Source organism: Trichoplusia ni, chromosome 7, assembly GCF_003590095.1.
Source record: "Trichoplusia ni isolate ovarian cell line Hi5 chromosome 7, tn1, whole genome shotgun sequence".
Taxonomy (NCBI): Eukaryota; Metazoa; Arthropoda; class Insecta; order Lepidoptera; family Noctuidae; genus Trichoplusia; species Trichoplusia ni.
Window position 1 is genome coordinate 1,821,554 of NC_039484.1, and position 19,047 is coordinate 1,840,600.

A 19,047-nucleotide genomic window follows, 5' to 3' on the forward strand; every position below is an offset into this window, starting at 1 on the left:
TTCTAGTCTACCGTTAAATCAAATTGTTTAAAACTTTTCCTCACAAAATATTCTTGTGTAATACTAATAAGGTTGTAGATGGTAGAATTATTACTCCAAGAGCTCCTAAATATTTGAGAATTGGACTAGTCAACAAATATTTTAAAATAATTATAATTCAATGGCGTTCACTCATATCTCATCACAGGCTGAAAATAATATAAATAACTGAGCTGTGCTATTTCCGTTGATATATGGATTTACCATGTAACACACTCTGTCCGTTCTAGGAAGAAACACGTACGAGTGTAATATAAAATTTACCCAAATGATCCGATATAAAAATGAGTAATCCATCATAATATATCTAGCGTCATAATTCCATAATAAAGTGTGGATCAAAAGGCTCTTCAATTATTTTTCGTCAAACAACCTCACATCAACTTGTAAAGCGCCGCCTTTGCAATTTATATCACACTTGTTAACAAAGATAACGTTGTGTTTACAATTTAAAGCAAGTAGCACACGAAACAATTTACTTTGATTAACACACGTCTGTGTCAATTTGCACAAAACTTTGTATCAATGTTTATTTCAGGCTTAACTATGTTGTTTCTTTAGATCTATGGAATGGTTGTATTCAGATAGAAATTACATACAGTTACAATTACTCGAATACCCGAACCAACTACTGAAATATATTTTTATCTGATTATTTAATGTATCCCCTGGTACACTCTACCCTTTTATTTAGTTTTACATGTCTCGTTGTCTGTCTGTCTGTCTGCCTGTTTGTAGTTCTGTAATCCAATTTTGCAAGTTAAGTTTGATCCATTTCTAGGTTTCCGATTGAGCTGAAATTTTGTCAGCAACGTCAGTGCGACATGTACGAGCATATTGTGTGACAATACAATATTATGACATGACGTAGAGGTGATCTGATGCTGAAGCTGCAAGGTGGCCATAGGAGCTCGGCTTAAAAACACTATATAGATTTCCTTTGATGAATGAAATGATGAGTTTAAATTGTTTTTTAAGAAGTAGCATTCCACAGCTAAAAGGCAATCTAAAAGTTTTTTTTTTAATATATTAGTTTGTCTACAATTCTGTATGGCAAAAATTGTTAATACAAACACTTGAAAAACTGCTTTTCAATCACAACCAACAACGGACCATTAATAGAAAAGTTAATGAGATTTCAGATTAATTAGCCTAGTGAAGGTCATCATTTTATAGTCTTCAATCAACGCGCATACTTGTGATACGCGATATACTGATAAGCTATTGATGCAGTATTTTTTTTGACGTCACTGCACTACAAATTGAAAACTAGGGGCCTATCTCCTCCAATACAAGTAAGAGCTGCAGTTGTGAAAACGAGACACCATTATACGCCGTACAATGTCCCGTCTCGCTTTTACAATAGAAATTAAGTGGTAGTAGTAGGCTTGACGTAGAATCACGTCGTTAACAAAAGATTAACACTTGAACAACATACGTCAGCGTCACATTTTAATTAGCAGTTACGCGCTAATGATTGCTAACTGATAGCACTTTATTGAAAAGTGCTAAAACATATAGAAGCTATTTACGACGATATCGAATAAGCAAATAATGTAGTTAGAAGGCTGGCTTTGTGAAGAATATTCAATTTTTTATCGAGAGAGCCTTACAATTAAGGCAAGAATTTAATCTGGAGCAAGCCTCTTGTCAATCAATGCCCGTTCTTTCCCTATTATGAGACTACATTATTCCCTTGCGGAAGGATATTTAAAATATATTTGTGCAAGTAGGAAAGTACCTACATGAATTGATGTGAGATGAGAAATGCACATAAAAACATAATAATACAATACAAAATGTTTCCTTGTGTGATAATATCAAGTTTACCAATGAATCCTAATTATACCATGCCTACACCTTTGTTAATTAGTGGAAAATGTTGTGGCTGTAATATCGATTTTGTTTTTATACTGTACTGATAGGTGTAATATGTAATCTTGTAATATATAAAATTCCCGTGTCACAGTGTAAGTTACCGTACTCCTCCAAAACGGCTTAACCGATTTTTAGCAAATTTTGTACACTATATTCTACATATATTGGGTAGGTCTGAGAATAGAACATCTATTTTTCATACCCCTAAGTGTTAAGGGTTGCTCACACTAAAAAAAAAAAATATTTTTGGACGAAATTGTTTGTTTTTATTTTTTTATAATGTGGCATTTAAAAATACATACAACTAAAAAAAATATTAGGCAAAACAACGTTTGCTGGGTCAGCTGCTGTTATATAGATTTTTTTTTCCAATAAACAAAAACGAAAGAAAAGTTGTCAAAAATCAACACTTTATGTAACCGTCTTCTTCTATTAAAAGACGTAGATCACGTTTTACTCCGTGCGTCTTCGGTCCAGCTACTTCTTACACAACAGAGGGTTGGTCACAACACGTGGCTATCTGATACAAATAAACAAAGGTCTAAATATATCTTGATACATAGTATCGGATTCCCCAAGGTTGCGGTCGGAGGCGTGGTTACGATGTCACATCTATTCATACCCCTTGTTATTAGAACTGACATGTAATGGCGACTTTATTATGAATATTTGTTTGTCGCAAAATTGACGCGTTTTTGTATGTTTTACGGTTGAGATGTTTTAGTCTTTCAGCTGAATAGTTAAGGTTTATTTTGACATGAAGAGTTTTGGAAGAAGGTACTGCGTGGTCGCTACGTGTAGGCAGCGTAGTCGCTACGAAGACATCAATTGGTTTTGTACTTAAATAATAGAATTTTAATTACAAAAACTACTGGGATAACAACATAAAGACGATCCGCACCACGGACGATACATAAAAAATTGAGGATAAATAAAAATATAATAAAACGTTATTTTACAGGCAGTCAAAATCATTTATTTATTTCTTCACAAATATTTTTTTTCATATGAAATCATTCGTAGATATTTAAATAAAAATGGGCCTTAGTGTGTCCGAGACCTAACGCTCCAGATTGACAATAACAGAGATGTGTCTATTGTGTTGAAGTGCGTCATTATTTTTATAGATTGGCCACCAGTAGTATCTAGTATCAGGCGGTTTGCATTCCTAGTCCTTACAATATATCTCGTGTGATCAAACCATTGTTTTCATAAGAAAGATGACGTGAGCGTCGAAGAAATGGAAATAAGGAAGATGGGTAATGTTTGAAAGGGCTAGGGTTGTCAAACTGCTATAAATTATTCAGATAATGAATAAAGATGAAAAGGATAAAAAGCTGTGGACTAGACCATTCATTTTATACAGTTCCCAACGTGTGATGGCGTTGCATAAAATTAAGAGTCCACATTTCATAAGGAGTTGCAAACATATCTTTGTCTTCTACCTCATGTTTTTGTAAAACATATGTAATTCCGAAGTTAACCTAAGATCTATAATTAGAACATGAAATTTAAAAAACAACCTCAAAATAAACGTTTCATTGGAAACATTTTACAATGTAAATAGTATTTTTAGAGCTACAGACCTATATTAACTTGACCATCTATGACGTCAATCGACATTAAATAATATGGTAGCTTGTAAACTATCGATTGTTTACTTCTGCATGGACGCAGGAAGTCGGGAGAAATTAGTTACATCTATATAGCACGACTAAGATGACGTCAGCTAAGACTGCAGTTCGTTGTAAAACGAACAAAGTGACGTCATTTACTGTGGCCAAATAAAAAAGAAAATTGCAATGAACGTAATTTTTTTCTTTTGAGATTTTGTGCATATTCCTGTAAAGCAGATTATTCCCTACATTATTTTAATAAGTATTAGTTAGAAGTATTAAGATTTAAATATCTAATGAGAGGTTCAATTGGTACACTACAATGGGTGATTATTCCATCTTTTATAAAAAAAATACTCGTCCCCAAGCTGGGAAAAGGCTTCCCTCTCATTTTGTTTTTTCTCTCTAAGGTAAGATTATAACATTCCTTCATGCGAGTGTCGATTACCACGCGGGCTCATGTCTTTTTTTTTTAGGTTTTTAAACTATTTTGACTATCTCATTACGTTTTGGCCTTCAGTTAACATTCGACAAAGATCACCGGCTTCCATATTTCCAGAGTTACACTTCGAAATTGCAGCTATTCTTTCTAAATCTGTGATTTTTATCGAAAAAATACCTGTTTTCTTTTTTATTGAAACCACTAATCAAAGTACTGATGCAAAATTGTAGCTTTCCCCGAATGCATAACGCTAGATTAGATATCAGCCGAATAATATCACTTCTGAAACAAGCGAAAAGTATCGATTATTTTGCGTTATCGATATACGGTCTTTGAGTAGCCGACATCGCACACACGATGTACCGTGTTAGCAAACAATGACAGTGGCTGTGTTGACCACACCTTAGTCCATTACACTAATATAGCATTACAATAGTTTATAGAGTGGTAAAAGCAATAAAAAAATAACCAAAAAAAAAGTAGAGACTTTTTGGAACAGATATCCAAATAAAATATTTACGTACGCCGTGTATGTAGAACGAAATTTAAGTATGTAAACAAGGAAAATCATAAAACGTATAATAAATGGGATATAAGTCTACCATTTGTACTACGTTTTAAAATTGCTTACGTATATTTTAATCTTACTAGATTAAAAATATATATCTGCTTGAGGGAAATATATACAAGGAAGATTATTAAGTCATTACTCTGAGACACGAGCCTAAAAACCGTAGACATCTTATAAAAAAACATCAATTAACTGTTTCAACGAATATTAAACGTTTTAAGTTTCAGTATAATGCCGCAAATAACAAACATATCAGTAGGTAATCAATAAGCAAGAAAGTAATAAACGATAACCACCAAAAGTGATTAATACTAAAATCTCCTATAATATAACTAAAACACTATCAAGTTTACATTCTTCAGCAGACCACGTGTAGCATAATAAAAACACCGATTAGATTGTCCTACAAATTGTTTGAATATGGTGACTACGTCTGGTAGAGTCGGCGGATCGAACGGAATCGGTGACGGCGGCATCCGTCGATCCGGTTCTAACCGGTTCGTGTTATACGCGAGTATCGCTCACTGGATCCGCTGAAGACCGCCTCGCAAGTCGCCGACTAACAATTGGCAGCGTATTGTAAGATGATGGGAAGTGAAGATTTTTTGTAGTTGTAGTGATGAGATGTTTGGTAACGTTAGTTTGATATGTTTTTTTTCGTAGCTGATGATGAAGAAATGGAACTTTGTTTTTTTCTACCTGTAGCAATGTTTTGTATACGTCCTTACTTATCCGGCTTTCGACTACAAGGAATTTCAGCTCAAAGATTCCTTAATAATGAAATCTTTTGAAGGCCTACACCACCCCTGAAGAAATTCTGATGACCTTTTGGGAATGAGGATCGATAATTGGCCAATCATATGTACAATATGAATGAAAAACGCTCTTAGGTAAGGTTAATACGGACAAATATCGAACTATGGTAAAAAGAGAAAAACAAAATGAGTAAAACTGAAAATAAACATCAATTTTCCACAACGCATGTGAAAAAGAAAAACAAAACTAATTTAAATAATTGCACATTCTCAGACTCAGAACTAATTTGAATTACAAGACGTATATTATTAGTAACACTTTGGCAATGTTCTACAGTCAAGTCCCATTAAAGCAGTGTTACGTAAAACAAGTTACTATTTACAGAGTACTAGAAACATTCCTGCTATTTATCACCCCATGGAATTTCTGCATCCCACTTAACTCCTGAAAATAGCGATGCGATAATATTTATATTGTAGGGTGTATGAATCAGATCGAAGCGTCTGGTGCAGCTGAGTCAAAGGGCTTTTAATGAAGTTTGCCAAATGAGCTGAATAAAGGTGTGACAAAATGCATTATAATTTAATGCCCTGGCGGAATTCACACAGGAGTTTGCACGAATCTGCCGCATTTACCGAATAACGGTCAAGAAACATCCGATAACATATAGAACGTAAAAAAGTCTTAATTCGTGATGTATTTACTTATGATTAGGGATAATGTGTCGTAAAAACATAGTTAAGGCGCGGAAAAATAAAATACATTAATGTAGTTTAAAAAAGCATGTGACTGATCACGCAGAAGCAAAGAATACGTTACAAATCAAATTACTTAGCACGTTTTGCAAACAATTTGCACAATTATCAATTATTTATATCCACAGACAGTACGTAAGCTACAGGATAAATGTCTATTTCTAACATAAACAAACATACTGAACGACTAATTGCCGGAAACGTGTAAGAACACATAATTATAGTAAGGAAGTTGTTTTCTTAACCACAGTGGTATAAAGTAAATTGAAAAGAGGTTTTAATGATACATGGTGATTGATCGTGAATTCGCTAGACTGACACAGTGGGAGTCAATTTGAAGATTTTCCACAGGAAGTTAAACTAAGTCGCAATGTCGCATGTGCTTAGTCAACTCCACCCGTGACCAAAGGGCTAAACATTCCATAACATAAAGATTCAGCCAGCTTCGGTTATCGCCTTCGATTGGGATTAAGATATATTTTCTGGTAATTTGTAAACAGTACATATACCTATATATTGTAATTTTTTAAAACTATATACCTAACTTAAATGTAGAATAGTTTAAAATCAAGTTCCGTATCTAAATTACAAGAAAAAAAATGCTTAACAAAAAACAATCTGTCCATGTCTGTTCTTGTATAGAGCATAGGGTAGACGACCACTGATAGATACCCCATCCAATTTTAGATGAAAATTCTCAACAGAGTCTCAGGACTTTTTCCCTTCTACGAGTTGGACTGAATCAACCAGTTAGTCGATTCTAAAATAATGCTCCCTTATGACTTCGTCATGCGTCAGTAGTTTTAAAGAAATAGTTCACTATTTTATCCATTGCGTAATACCTTAAAATATCCAGTTATGTTCAGAACAATGCTGCATACGTCTTATAAATTTTGCGACGCACCAAGAATTAGATCGTTGCGTCAGTACCAAATAAATTGATGTGTTTGCGACTAGAGTCAACGAGTTCTTAGATTGACATTATCTTTTGCGAAACAAACTAGTTTAAATCTAGGGAGTATTTTTTGTTGGTGAATAAGTCTGGGCTCTTACTGGGCTTTTTTTTTCTATAAATAATTGGGCCTAGCCTTTTAAAAACCGAAAAGTACTTTTAATTTCGCTTAAAATTCTAAATGATTTGATAGTTTGTTTCAAAGGCAATAATTTCTTGATAGATTTGGTTATAAATAAGTTAAATTACCGATTATGTTATCGAGATGAAAGGAGCATATAAATACTCGAGAACTCCAAAAACACTCAAAGAGAAATTTTTATTATATTTATTAATCATCTATAATTATTTATTACACCTAATTCTGACTTTCAGTGAAAATATTTTTGAAGTCTCCTACTTCTTTGACACCGAATACCAGAAGGAAAACTAATTGTTCTGCTATATTAAACGTGATAAAAGACAGAGACAGGAAGCTGAAATATTCTCCCAAAATATACCACTCCTATCTAGGATGTATATTCTATTGTTCTCTGCTACCGCTTTACTATATTCATTTAAACGAAGGGTAGATTTTGAACTCCCAATTAAAAAAATGAACTTAATACATTCATCAGTTTTCGTTTTTTTAAATCATACATTTTTTAACCAAATTTAGAAGTACTTGAAACTGTATCATGTCGAAATAAGTTTGTAAGTCCGATCCATATTGCAAATTGAGATGATATGCGGAAATGCATATAGGTAAGTGGTGACATCACTTACGACACTTAATGCGTATGATAAAACAACATGCATACAAGATCGAGATGAACCCAATATGTATTATTTGTTTAATCGTTTTCTATTATTGGAAATGGCATGTTATGAATGGAGCGTCAAAGACTAACACTTCACTCTTTTGTTCGATTGAACAAAGATCGGTTCAAACCGCTTCGGGACATAGACACGACCGGACTGTTAACATAATGCCTATACGTAATCCAAACATAGGCCTACCACCAAATAACAGGCAAAGGCTCTCGTCACTGTGTGAGAGAGATGCCACTCTACACCGTGTAGCGCGCTGTCCTGCTCCTACCACCGGTACTATCTTACTTCAAGACAGGTTAAGCAGTGTGTAGTCATTATATACGCGACGATTACAAATATAGACAATTGTGATAAAATGAAGTCTGTAGTAAGTTCTAGTAAGTCTTCTTTGTAAACTGGGGCGTTTATTTTTAGTTAGAGAATAAGCTGGTTTAGAACATACTGATACAACAACGGACAATGGCACAAGAACATTTTAGAAGTGCCTAGGGTATTTACTGATGAGTATTTGTATGATGTTCTTGTACCTCTAATTTTAAATGTACCTACGTGATGAATTGCCATTTATTACCGTCTAGAGACAAGATATAGGAGACGTTGCACGTTAGATAAGAAGGTTTGGTAAGAGTCTGATACTACCCGCTCCCTCCACCGAGGAGGTGATTGTCTATGAGTCCTGTGTCCAAACGTTTCAATAGCAAATCAAGGGCTGCTAGACAACATTACTCCCAGTGCTAACTCATACATCTACGCCATCTGATGATACACGATCAAGACTTTTAGACCGAGTCACGCCACTAGTCAAAAGCAATGTCACGCCCATACATTTGTCGTTTTTCATTCGAGACATTACTTAAACGATGTAACATTATCCGCTAACAAAACACGGTTTCTGTCGATAATAACTATACAATACGATTGAAGTCGGTTCGGTTTTCCGATCCGGTGTTAACCGGTAGCGGTGGATTGATTTATAGTCCTCATTATGCATTATGCCACATTTAACTGCCATGTACAAGACGTTGTTCAGTTTGTTTTACACTCGCGTCGAGTGTAGTGTAAGTATCGCAAATATTAGACCCTGTATAAGTATGCTACCTTGGTCGTATTTTTCAGCATCGTTGATAGAAGTAATATACTCTGTCCTCTAATTGTATGACGTCAAACTGTCAAAAAGGTTTTGAAACTAAAAACAGACCAAGTATTAAGAAGACTGCTGTCTTTTTTTGTTTCTTTTATGAAAGTAGTTCTTACTTTGAAGATATAGGAGCTTGGACTTACCTAAATCTCTTAAAAGGCTCCGAAGTTATCATTAAATATTACTTATGAAGTTTTTTGCCGGTTCTTCTACAAAAGCGTGGCTTTTCGGGCGTGCTTCTGGAGTCAATGACATCAACATGTCAAAAGTGCATTATAATTCTTTGAAATAAAAGCATTTATAAAACAAAGCTAGCTGGGTAAAATCTTATAATTTTGCATCGTTATACCTACATTTACATTGATCCGTAGCTATCACCCAATAATAGGCAACGTTCGCGAGAAGTTTTTTTAGTTCATTAATTGTTTATACTTTAACTTTTTAAATCGTCTTTCGAGTATATTTTCCTGTTATTTCATGTGACATAACTTTTCAATCACCATTTTCTTTTCAAGGCCATGGGTATTTCTACAAAACTACGCATTACACAAGTATATGACTACGTCTTAACTGCGTTACTTCCTGTATATATTTAGATCTGTGATAGGGATTTCAAAAATAACCAAACAATTCAAACTATTGACAAAGTAAGCGAAATAGTTCAGAAATAGGTTACCTAATTGTCGACGCGTGTTATTTACAAAATAATTTATGCGCATATCGTGAAATGTATTAGAATTTATGAATATTTTATATCATAGTTGTATTATATAACAGGAATCAATAATACAGGTACTTTCTAACTCTATCTCGATTTAAAAAGGTAAGGTTGACGTTTGGTTACGGTCCAATAAATCCTTTTAACCTCCGCAACTACTAGGATATCAGGACATACTTCAATTAATTACGTTGTTGACGTAATTTCTTCCTACATACATTAAAGGTAATATAACACAGGCCGTATTTATTCCATCCTCAATGGTAACAGCTTTCTGCTAGATAAGGAACTGCTTTACATATCGGAACACGAGTAATCGACTTCCTATGTATCTTTACATAGGAAGTCGATTACTCGTGTTCATCTTAGATTATGTATCTATTTATGGTTGTAACCTAACGCGGTGACCTTAATAAGGTTAGCTATTTATTACTCCACATACCTTTAGTAGTACTTAGTTTCTTTATATCTTAATACTTGCTTTTATAACAGGACACCCAGCACAGGTGTGCTTTAAAGACCTCACTGCAAAGAACAAAGCTCTTGTAATGAAGGGTGAAGATATCCAAAGCTTTTAAGCTACCCTACAAAGATCTCTTTCAAATGAAACTCCTGATAAGAAAATACCTATTGAATGTGGCTTTTTTAGATGGATTATTAAACCTTAGTCGAACAAGAAATAAATGGGATGCTTGAATTAAAAAAAAAAAAAAAACAAGTAATCTCTAAAAATACTTACATAGGTATTAAGCTTGTTAGCTTTCCTTAAAACGACTCTATGTTTTGACTTAGTAGAAAAAATTGCCCAGTCAATCAAATCGTAACGACTGAGTGCTTTAGGTGCGCCAAACGAAACGTTAAGTTTACACGAGCGGTAACTTACGTGGGTTGGTGTTCTGTGTATACTTTCTAGCCCTTGGTCCCTTATGACTACACTCAAATAGGTATATTAATGTCATGTTCCCAGAACCTTAAAAGAGGTTTTCTGTGTGAGGTTTATTTGCTTTGTAAATGTAAATAAAATGAGAATATCAACAAAATCCAGAGCGATTTTGTTGATATTTTCATATTGAGTATTTATTTTATTTACAGGTTTTCATGTACAAAGGTTGAAATAACGCTCTACTTTCCATTAATTAATTTATATGAACAGTCAACGCTATATTCTCAAAGTAATTAGTGTCAAAAACAGTCAGAATGTACCTTCCCTGAAAATCGGCAAAACATATTTCAAATATTTTATCCTACGTACGTACGTGATACGTAAATAACCTGAATTTACCTGAAAACTGAAATACTAGTAGGTCATACAAATGTTTGTCAGCACCTAGATAGAACATGACCTTAAAAGCTAAAAGCTCGAAAGGTCATAGTTACAGCTTTGTATTCACAATATTCAGGCACTCCTTTACTATAAGGCCGGGATACACTGGAACAGTGACTGCGATGCGAGTACAGCATTTTTGTAAAAACTGATTCATTTTTCTCACATAAGAAACCCTGAAAATCTGTCTTTTGTACCTATAGCCTGAAGATTTCCAGAAGATATTAACGTTTGTTGAAATCCACGTCATACAAACTATGTCAATAGCGGAGCTTATTACTTTTTTGTTTTTCGCGTCGCCTTTGCCTCATACCAATGCGTCCTCGGTCTAACTCCACAAAGTAGATTTGTCTACGTATGTATTTCCCATGCCTTTATTAGATTAGTTTAATTGTATTAGCGTGAGGAAACCTTACGCATTTGTAGCTGCAATGAATTGTTGGCTGTGTCTCTATAAATGTAGAGTTCTACGAGTATGATATAATCCTCCAGAGGATTTTCTTTCTCACTTCATATATGCAAACTCCTTACATTTTAATCCAGGCAGTTTTAAATCCTTTTTAAGCGAATTATTTGTTGAAGATAACATAAAAAAGCTTTATTTCCTTCCGGAGCAAAGAATTTCAAAGAGACTTCTTTTTGTAATCCTTTACCAACAAAACGATAAATCCATGTAACGATAACCTTTCAGCTCGTTTGAATAAGACTAGCTTGAAACAAATCGGGCACAAACTAGTACGTTCAGCAATAAAAGTGGAAACAACCAAAATTTCAAAACAAGAGCAATAACAGTTAAAATAATAAGTTGCTACCTAATTACAGTACAATAAAAACATTCTAAACACTAATTCCTTTAATAATATCATCGGATAATACTGGCACTTTATAAATCAAATTTATTGTATTCGCCGACGTCTGTTGCCGACTCTACTTGTTTTTTAAAAAAGATCAAAGTAAGGTCGAAACCTTTTTGGAACAAATGCTTTGGTATTCAGACGGTGTTTGAATTTGTTTGTAGAGTAGTCGGAAAATATTTATTTTTATATAAAAGCGTATGTTTATATTGTTATTGTCTGCTTTTGATATTAACCGTGTTTTGAAAAGCTGTTCGACTTCTCCATTCATTGCGGTTATTGGAACGAAAATATATTGGAAACCAATTCATGTATTCAGGTGTGTATTATTAAGGTGAATATTTTTTGTTTATAAATAAACGCGCTTTTCCGGCCTTTTATGAGGAAAGTTAAAGAGGACTTAGTCAATAGAATTCCTGAGTAGACAAAGGACTCCCACGTTTCGTTCTGGAATAAAGGTTTACCGCCTCTGCTTTTATTTTTCTTCACAATATTTTCAAATCTAAGTGTTCTGAATAGAGCGTATAATAAAGTTAATGAAAATTATTAATATCTCTTCTTATTTCAAATATCCATGAATTAGCGTAAGTACTGGTTTTGAGTTCTTCGATGTACTTCATTTAGTCTTGAAGTACGCTTTATTAAATTATACTAAAACATAAGCAAGAAACTGTTATTGAACAAATTATCAGCGTTTTCAGTACATTCGTAATAAAATTGGTAATTGTATGAAAATTGAACTTTTAATCAGATTTCTGATTGTGGAACCATAAACTGAGTTTATGAAATTACGTTTTAATTAAAAGGTACATTTCCATTCATTTTATTTTTATAACCTCACGACATTAATAATATGCTACCCACTGCCATAGGTTCTAAATGTCATAATACAATTTATGAAAAAGTTTACTTTAAAGAAAAGTAAGTACTAGGTTTTTTTTTATTTTAATAATTCAAGCAAAGAGGTTTTTACTCACGAAAATTAAAACGTAGTCGATAGGAAACGAAATCACGAGAGAAAAATTCACAATTCGATGAGGAACTACAGAAAGCCCTTACTAACAAAAAGGTAAAACTTGGGGTAAAAACCTCATTAGTTAACAGCTACTTTGTCCTTGATTGGTCATTATGTTAACAGGTTTTTTCTAATAGGAAATAAGCGTTTATTTGTAAACTCCCGTTTCACAACGGCCTTTTACGAATGACGACTGATAAAATAATGGTATGAGTTATGAGTGAAATGGAAAAATAAGGCCAGATACCAAAACGTCACTCAGTTTCAAATCCTTGAAATTCCTCAAAGTTCGTATGTATTGATGTTTGTTCCTCTTTCATGCAAAAACCAATAAATGGATTTAGACGCAAGTTGGTATACAGATGTTTTATAACTTACTATAACAAATAGGTTTTATCCCGGATTTTATATTTCCATGGGATCATTTACGATTTGTAGCGAGCGGGCCGACCATCATACAGCTAGTCACCAATAAATCATATGCTATATCTTCATCGATTTGGGGTCAAAATTCGAAAAATACACATTTAGAGAATATTAGGTCCGGTTTTTAAGGAATATTATTGCGGTTCTGAAAACGAGACTCCGTGCTTCGCTGTGTAGCGAATTGTCACGCTCAAATAAGTGTTATAATACTACTTTTAGGGGAGCTGATAGCCCCTGAGGGGTTACACAAACTGGTAAACTGCACAGTAGAGGTGGACTAAAATGCGTATGTTTTGAAACAAAGCTAATTCAAGACATCATTCACAAACAGAAGCACTAAATTTAAAAGTATCTGCAAAAGAATTCCAAACTCGCAATTTGACGCCCACCTTATTTCACAAATATCAAAAATAGAGCATCGCTATAGTTTATTCCTGTATGCAGTATTAATAACAACTGTTTATAACACAAATTCTTTGTTTTAAACTCAAACATTATTAATCAAATTCCTCAAATGCCGAATAAATTTTAAGACGTTCTGAAAAATCTATTCGTCTCTATTTTACAAAAAAGGGTTTACACCACCTTTATAGTAGCATTATTTTAATTTTGGAAGAGAGATGCTACTCTACGTCATGAAGTGCGCTGTCACTTCCACAGCGGAAATAATTCAAAGGCGAGGTTGGTCCACAGAATGTGATAGAGGCAACAAGAGTCCTAACAGTGCTTAATGTAGAGTTCGGACTCTTCAATTCCAGAAATTTTCCATTGTAACGTTATCTATTGGTATCAATTAGGTTACGTCTTTAGGTAGTAAAGTTATTAATCATTATCAGTCAGTATTAATGCGAATTACTAAAGATCCTTATCGATAATTCAATGAAACAATTCCGCAATTACCGCATAAGGCTAATTAAGGAAAAGTTTGAGTTGCTTTGTCATCATCAATTGTCAAGATTTTTTTTATAAGGGTGTCTTTTATAATTTTAACAGTCATTGTGAAGTGAGACCCAGGTTTAAAAAAAAAACGTGTCTTAGTTTAACAATGATTGTTTTTATGATTTTATGGACATAAATAGAAGTGGCGCCAGAATTGTCATGTAGTCCATTCATAATTTTACTCAAAGATTGGGTTTCTGTTTATTTTTAGTCTCTAGTAGTAGTTATGCTTTTCTGTTTTATAACATATGTTGCTGTTATTATGAAATAAGGATGTGCTTTTTTACAAATGAAAAAAATATAAAAACCCCCACTATCATAGAAGAGTTAACCATGCTGAATAACATTAATATTGCGTAGAGTAACAAAAACCCCAACACAATAACTATATCAATTAAAGAAACCAATTTTTACCATAATATATCCGAACGAAACACGAAATCCAAAAAAACCTTCTAAAAAAAACAAAAAAGATCTATTTTTTAAATTCAACTCATTCAATCAGTCAAACAGCGGTAATGTCAACCAATCTTTATAAGTGTTAAATGCCCATCACCCGCTGCGTACACCGCGGTCCGATCGAACGTTCTCGAATGCTCCCGATGAACTTATTGATCGGGCCTTGTTTGCACTCACTACACTACAGTGCCTATTATCTGAGAGTTATTGATGTATTGAAAAGGTAGAGCGTCGTGTTAACGTTATAAAGATCTTTTTAACTGTATTTTAATTACTGTATTGTTTAAAGTGGATGAAGAGCTTAACTTTTGAATGGTCTTTAAAGTTGTTGGCGTTTTTTATGTTAGTAGTTAGTTTGAACTCAATGCAGGAATCCTGGGACAGTGTTTTTTTTTTTTTTTTACATTGTTTTAGTAATATAAGTTTGTTCAAAAACACTAGAATGAAAAAGAATGAATGACAAAGTAAAAGTAAAGTTTATCACTAAAAAATATTCCTGAATAAAGAGTCCTTCCCTGAAAATGGTTATTAAGAATCAATCACCAGCTCATTGCCGATCATGATAGTTGTAGACATTCTGTAAAACTTGTAATAGTATTTGTTACCTGTAACCTTGTAACCTACATAAGTACAAAACTCTTTAGTTCAGTTACCTCGTGATCGGTCTTGATTTGTGCCTTCCGGTACCTCAATTACCAGAATCTGACCAAATGATGCGGACATTCTTCGTTACGTTTTTAGACTACAGTCGTTAAAATGCTATTTTTGTTGACAGTACACGTGTTTGATCATATGTACGACTTGTCTTGTTTTCTTCAATGTGCGCCAAGGCATAAGTGCCAAAATAATCTACATGTTACACATGCATTCCTTCCTTATTAATCACTCCTTAATGGCTCATTACACTCTCCGTGACTTACGACTAAGGGTTATTAGTCAGAAAATAAAAACATATTCAAGCTTTATATTAAGTGTTTAATAGTTGAAAAACTTCAGATCGGACAGTTGACAATACATGCAATATTTGAAAATGTTTGCAAAAAAATATCCAATTAATGTAAACATTGTAATTTTGTTTTTATTTGCTACGGCTCTACCTAAAATTGAATAGGCCTACCTAGCTACCGGTTGGCAGTTCAATAGGTTCAAGGAACTTTGATAAGCGAACATAATAAACATCTGAACATTCGTCGTTCTTTAAAATCTCATCGAGATATGCCTAAATTTAAGATTTTATGTTAAATCTTACTTTTATATCACTTTATCGTTTTCAGTTACACTGATAGATAAAAATATTTAACAAAGCTGGTCCAATTACAGTCACAAGTTAACATCATATAAAATCAAGCGAAAATCATAACAAAATTGTTTTGTAAAACAGGGCCAAAGCCCGTGTAGTATATAAATAAACTATCATTGTATTATTACATCGATGACTACAATACAACACGCTTACAGTTATCAATATCGACAGTTTGCACTACGTGTAGGTACATATTCATTAATTATAAACGTACTCTTATGTACTACGCTACTAATATAATATATAACAAATGTTTCATCCTCCAATAAGTTGATTTCACTTGTTTTCACGATATATATACCACTTAGATAACAATTATTATAGAGTGACTGCAAAATTTCATCTAATAATTCTCATAAGAAAGCTTACTTCTTATCAATTTGGTTTATATGAACGCCTCTTTGTTGGTAAACATTACAAGTAGATATTAAAATGGTTTCACAATAAGGACTCTCACAAACATAAAATCTGAATGCAATTTCCCTTCAAGCTTAATAAATTAAACCACACTTACAAATAACGAATCACAGATACCCTTCGCGAACTGCCACAAACTAACCTCTAGTGGCCGCCGGGGCGATGACAAATAATACTGATCGAACCCCAGGGCATGCTTAAACTAAACACAGTCTTGAAATCCATACAACGTACTTTCTTATTACAACCTACGTCTGACAACCTGCTCATATGATCAACATACGATGACGACTAACAAACATGCAACAGTTAAGGAAAGCGATGTATGACAACTAAAACTATTGCATTGTGTCGGTATAACTTCAATCGTTATTAGGTTCTCAGCGTCCAGAAGACCTTAGGCGGTTAGTTAGCACATTCATCAAAGTACTCATCTCGTCGTGTTCACTAGCGACAACATATCACAGATGGTGTGCCGGCGCGGCTGCGAGGCTGCGGTCGCGGCCGCGTCACAGGTAGGGCACGCAGGCCCCGCAGCGCGAGTGGCGCTCGGGGGAGTCGGCGCGCGCCCTGCACACAAGCACGCGTTAGCTCACGAGCTGCGCTCCTCGCGCCGCGACTCCGAGCGGCCCAGCGCCCGCTTCAACTTCTCCACCAACCTGCTATGGAACTTGTCCTCGCGCGCGCCGCTCTTGGGGCTAGCCGAGCCCTTGCTGGGGCTGTCGGCGGCGGCGCGCAGCGAGGCGCGCGAGGGCGGCGCGCGGCAGTAGGACAGCGAGCGCATGGCGGGCGCGCTGCGGTGCGGGCTGAGCGCGTGCGCGCGCGGCGACAGCGCCGGGCCCTCCGAGCGCGACTCCGACACCTTCCGCACGCGCCCGCCCAGCGCCGCCTTCTCCGCCGACTCGGACGCGCGCCGCGACCGCTGCGAGTTGTAGATGTCCCAGTCGTTCTTCACTACAGGCATCATGAACGCCATCTCGGCGGTGGTGACGGTGACTCTTGTGTTTTAACGTTTTTGGAAAAATTTCGTCTTCGTTTCGACGAAAAACTGGAGTCGAATACAGCTCTTCAATCGATATTGTAAACAAAGATTGGATTTCACTCGATTCTTTAATTTCACTCAAATTTAGATTTTTTGCAAAATATGTCTTGATAACAAGTTTTCCAGGAAAACCTAAGATAGGAAACTGCCGGCTTTCACTTCAATGTCACGAACACTGAACTGATTTAGGATAGGATGTTAACCCTAGGACGATTTGCAGTAGAATGAAGATTCGTGAAAACACACCCTGATTATAAGGAAAATATCGGCGCCACTGTCGCAACGAACACAATTGAAAACTTTCCTCTACGCTTGTTGACTTCTTATCACTGAAATCAGTAGCGAACTATACTAACAAATTAGATTCAATACATTTATTGTTTTTAAATATACCTTGTAATTATACGCGTAAAAGTATAATAAAGCGTTAAAAATAAAGTAAAAACTATTTAAACCTTAGCTCAGCTGCCAGGTAGCAGATGGCGTTGTTATTATTTAGCTATTCGACACAAGATGTCGCTACGAACTCTTCAAAACAGTGCCATCTAGTATCCTAATAATACACTATTTATCTTAGCATTGGCCAAATGTCGAAAAAGCTATTGAATTATCTTTGTGGAAAACACTAATTGTTTACAAAAAAAATGCAAATTTTAAGCTTTTGAATAAAAAACACGATTATAAATAATAACCATACTTTATTAAAATATAACATAATCATTGTAATCAATATTACTTTTTACATAACCCATAGTTAACAACAGTTAGGTACTCAACATTCACACACCCAACAATGTTTTCACTTTAAGAATAAACATAAATATCACATGATTAATAGGTGGGGAAAAAGGGCTTAACCATTAACAACTGGTTTTTAGAACACTGATCAACGTTAATATGTTTGTTATATACTGGGCAATACAACAACAAGGAATCAGAGACTGCCAAAAACCACACTTAATGCTGCGCTCTTCTCTTTCCCAATAAGTTTATTGACAACAGTTTCTATGAAAAATAAGGAAATCTTTTATATTCAGACTGTGCAGTCCACTCAACATACAACCTTGATATATGAACATACCTTTGTCAAATCAAGTCCTATCCCTTGATGGTAAATCACATGGACAACCAATCAAAGTCTATCAGTAGAATTAACAGAATTTGTTGATCAGAGTCCTAGAAACGAGAAATATTTGCAAATAACTCTAATAATTATTTATAACAGAATCATAATAATAATGTCATGGACTGGTTAGGACTAAATGCAATTTATAACAATATTTATTAATCTAGGAAAGCGTAATTATTTTGTGCAAGGCTTTGGCCACTAGTTGGACGAATACAATTAACAGATAATATTTTACTAACATGCAGTTTTTTCCAAAACATTAACATTTACAGAGTATATATTGTGTCCCATAGGGTAAAATGATTTTACGACAAGGATTAGGATTCACTCATTCACTCGTAGTCGCACTGTAGGTTAAAGAATTCCAAGGGAAGAATCCATTATAAGCTTGGCAGTCTCTCTAGCCAATTTCGGCAAGTAAGAGAAAAGAAGTTTCTTCAAAAAGCATGTGTTGCTTTTCA

General features: G+C 34.7%; 1 protein-coding gene across 2 annotated transcripts; it reads right to left on the bottom strand.

Moving 5' to 3' along the window:
- Positions 1 to 15,649: 15,649 nt before the first annotated feature.
- Positions 15,650 to 17,781, bottom strand: LOC113495582. Of its 2 annotated transcripts, XM_026874360.1 has the most exons (2): positions 17,075 to 17,779; positions 15,650 to 16,985 (listed from the first exon to the last, which is right to left on the bottom strand). In XM_026874360.1, exons 1-2 carry the CDS (start codon positions 17,389 to 17,391, stop codon positions 16,925 to 16,927), a joined length of 378 nt encoding a protein of 125 aa, XP_026730161.1. In that variant the 5' UTR covers positions 17,392 to 17,779; the 3' UTR covers positions 15,650 to 16,924. The 2 variants fall into 2 exon arrangements, with proteins under 2 accessions (XP_026730161.1, XP_026730160.1); XM_026874359.1 differs by having other exon boundaries at positions 15,650 to 17,781.
- Between the last annotated feature and the right edge of the window lie 1,266 nt (positions 17,782 to 19,047).

What these genes read in the sequence shown, in the direction of transcription:
- LOC113495582 (XM_026874359.1), bottom strand. Translation starts at nt 17,391, where the DNA reads ATGGCGTTCATGATGCCTGTAGTGAAGAACGACTGGGACATCTACAAC.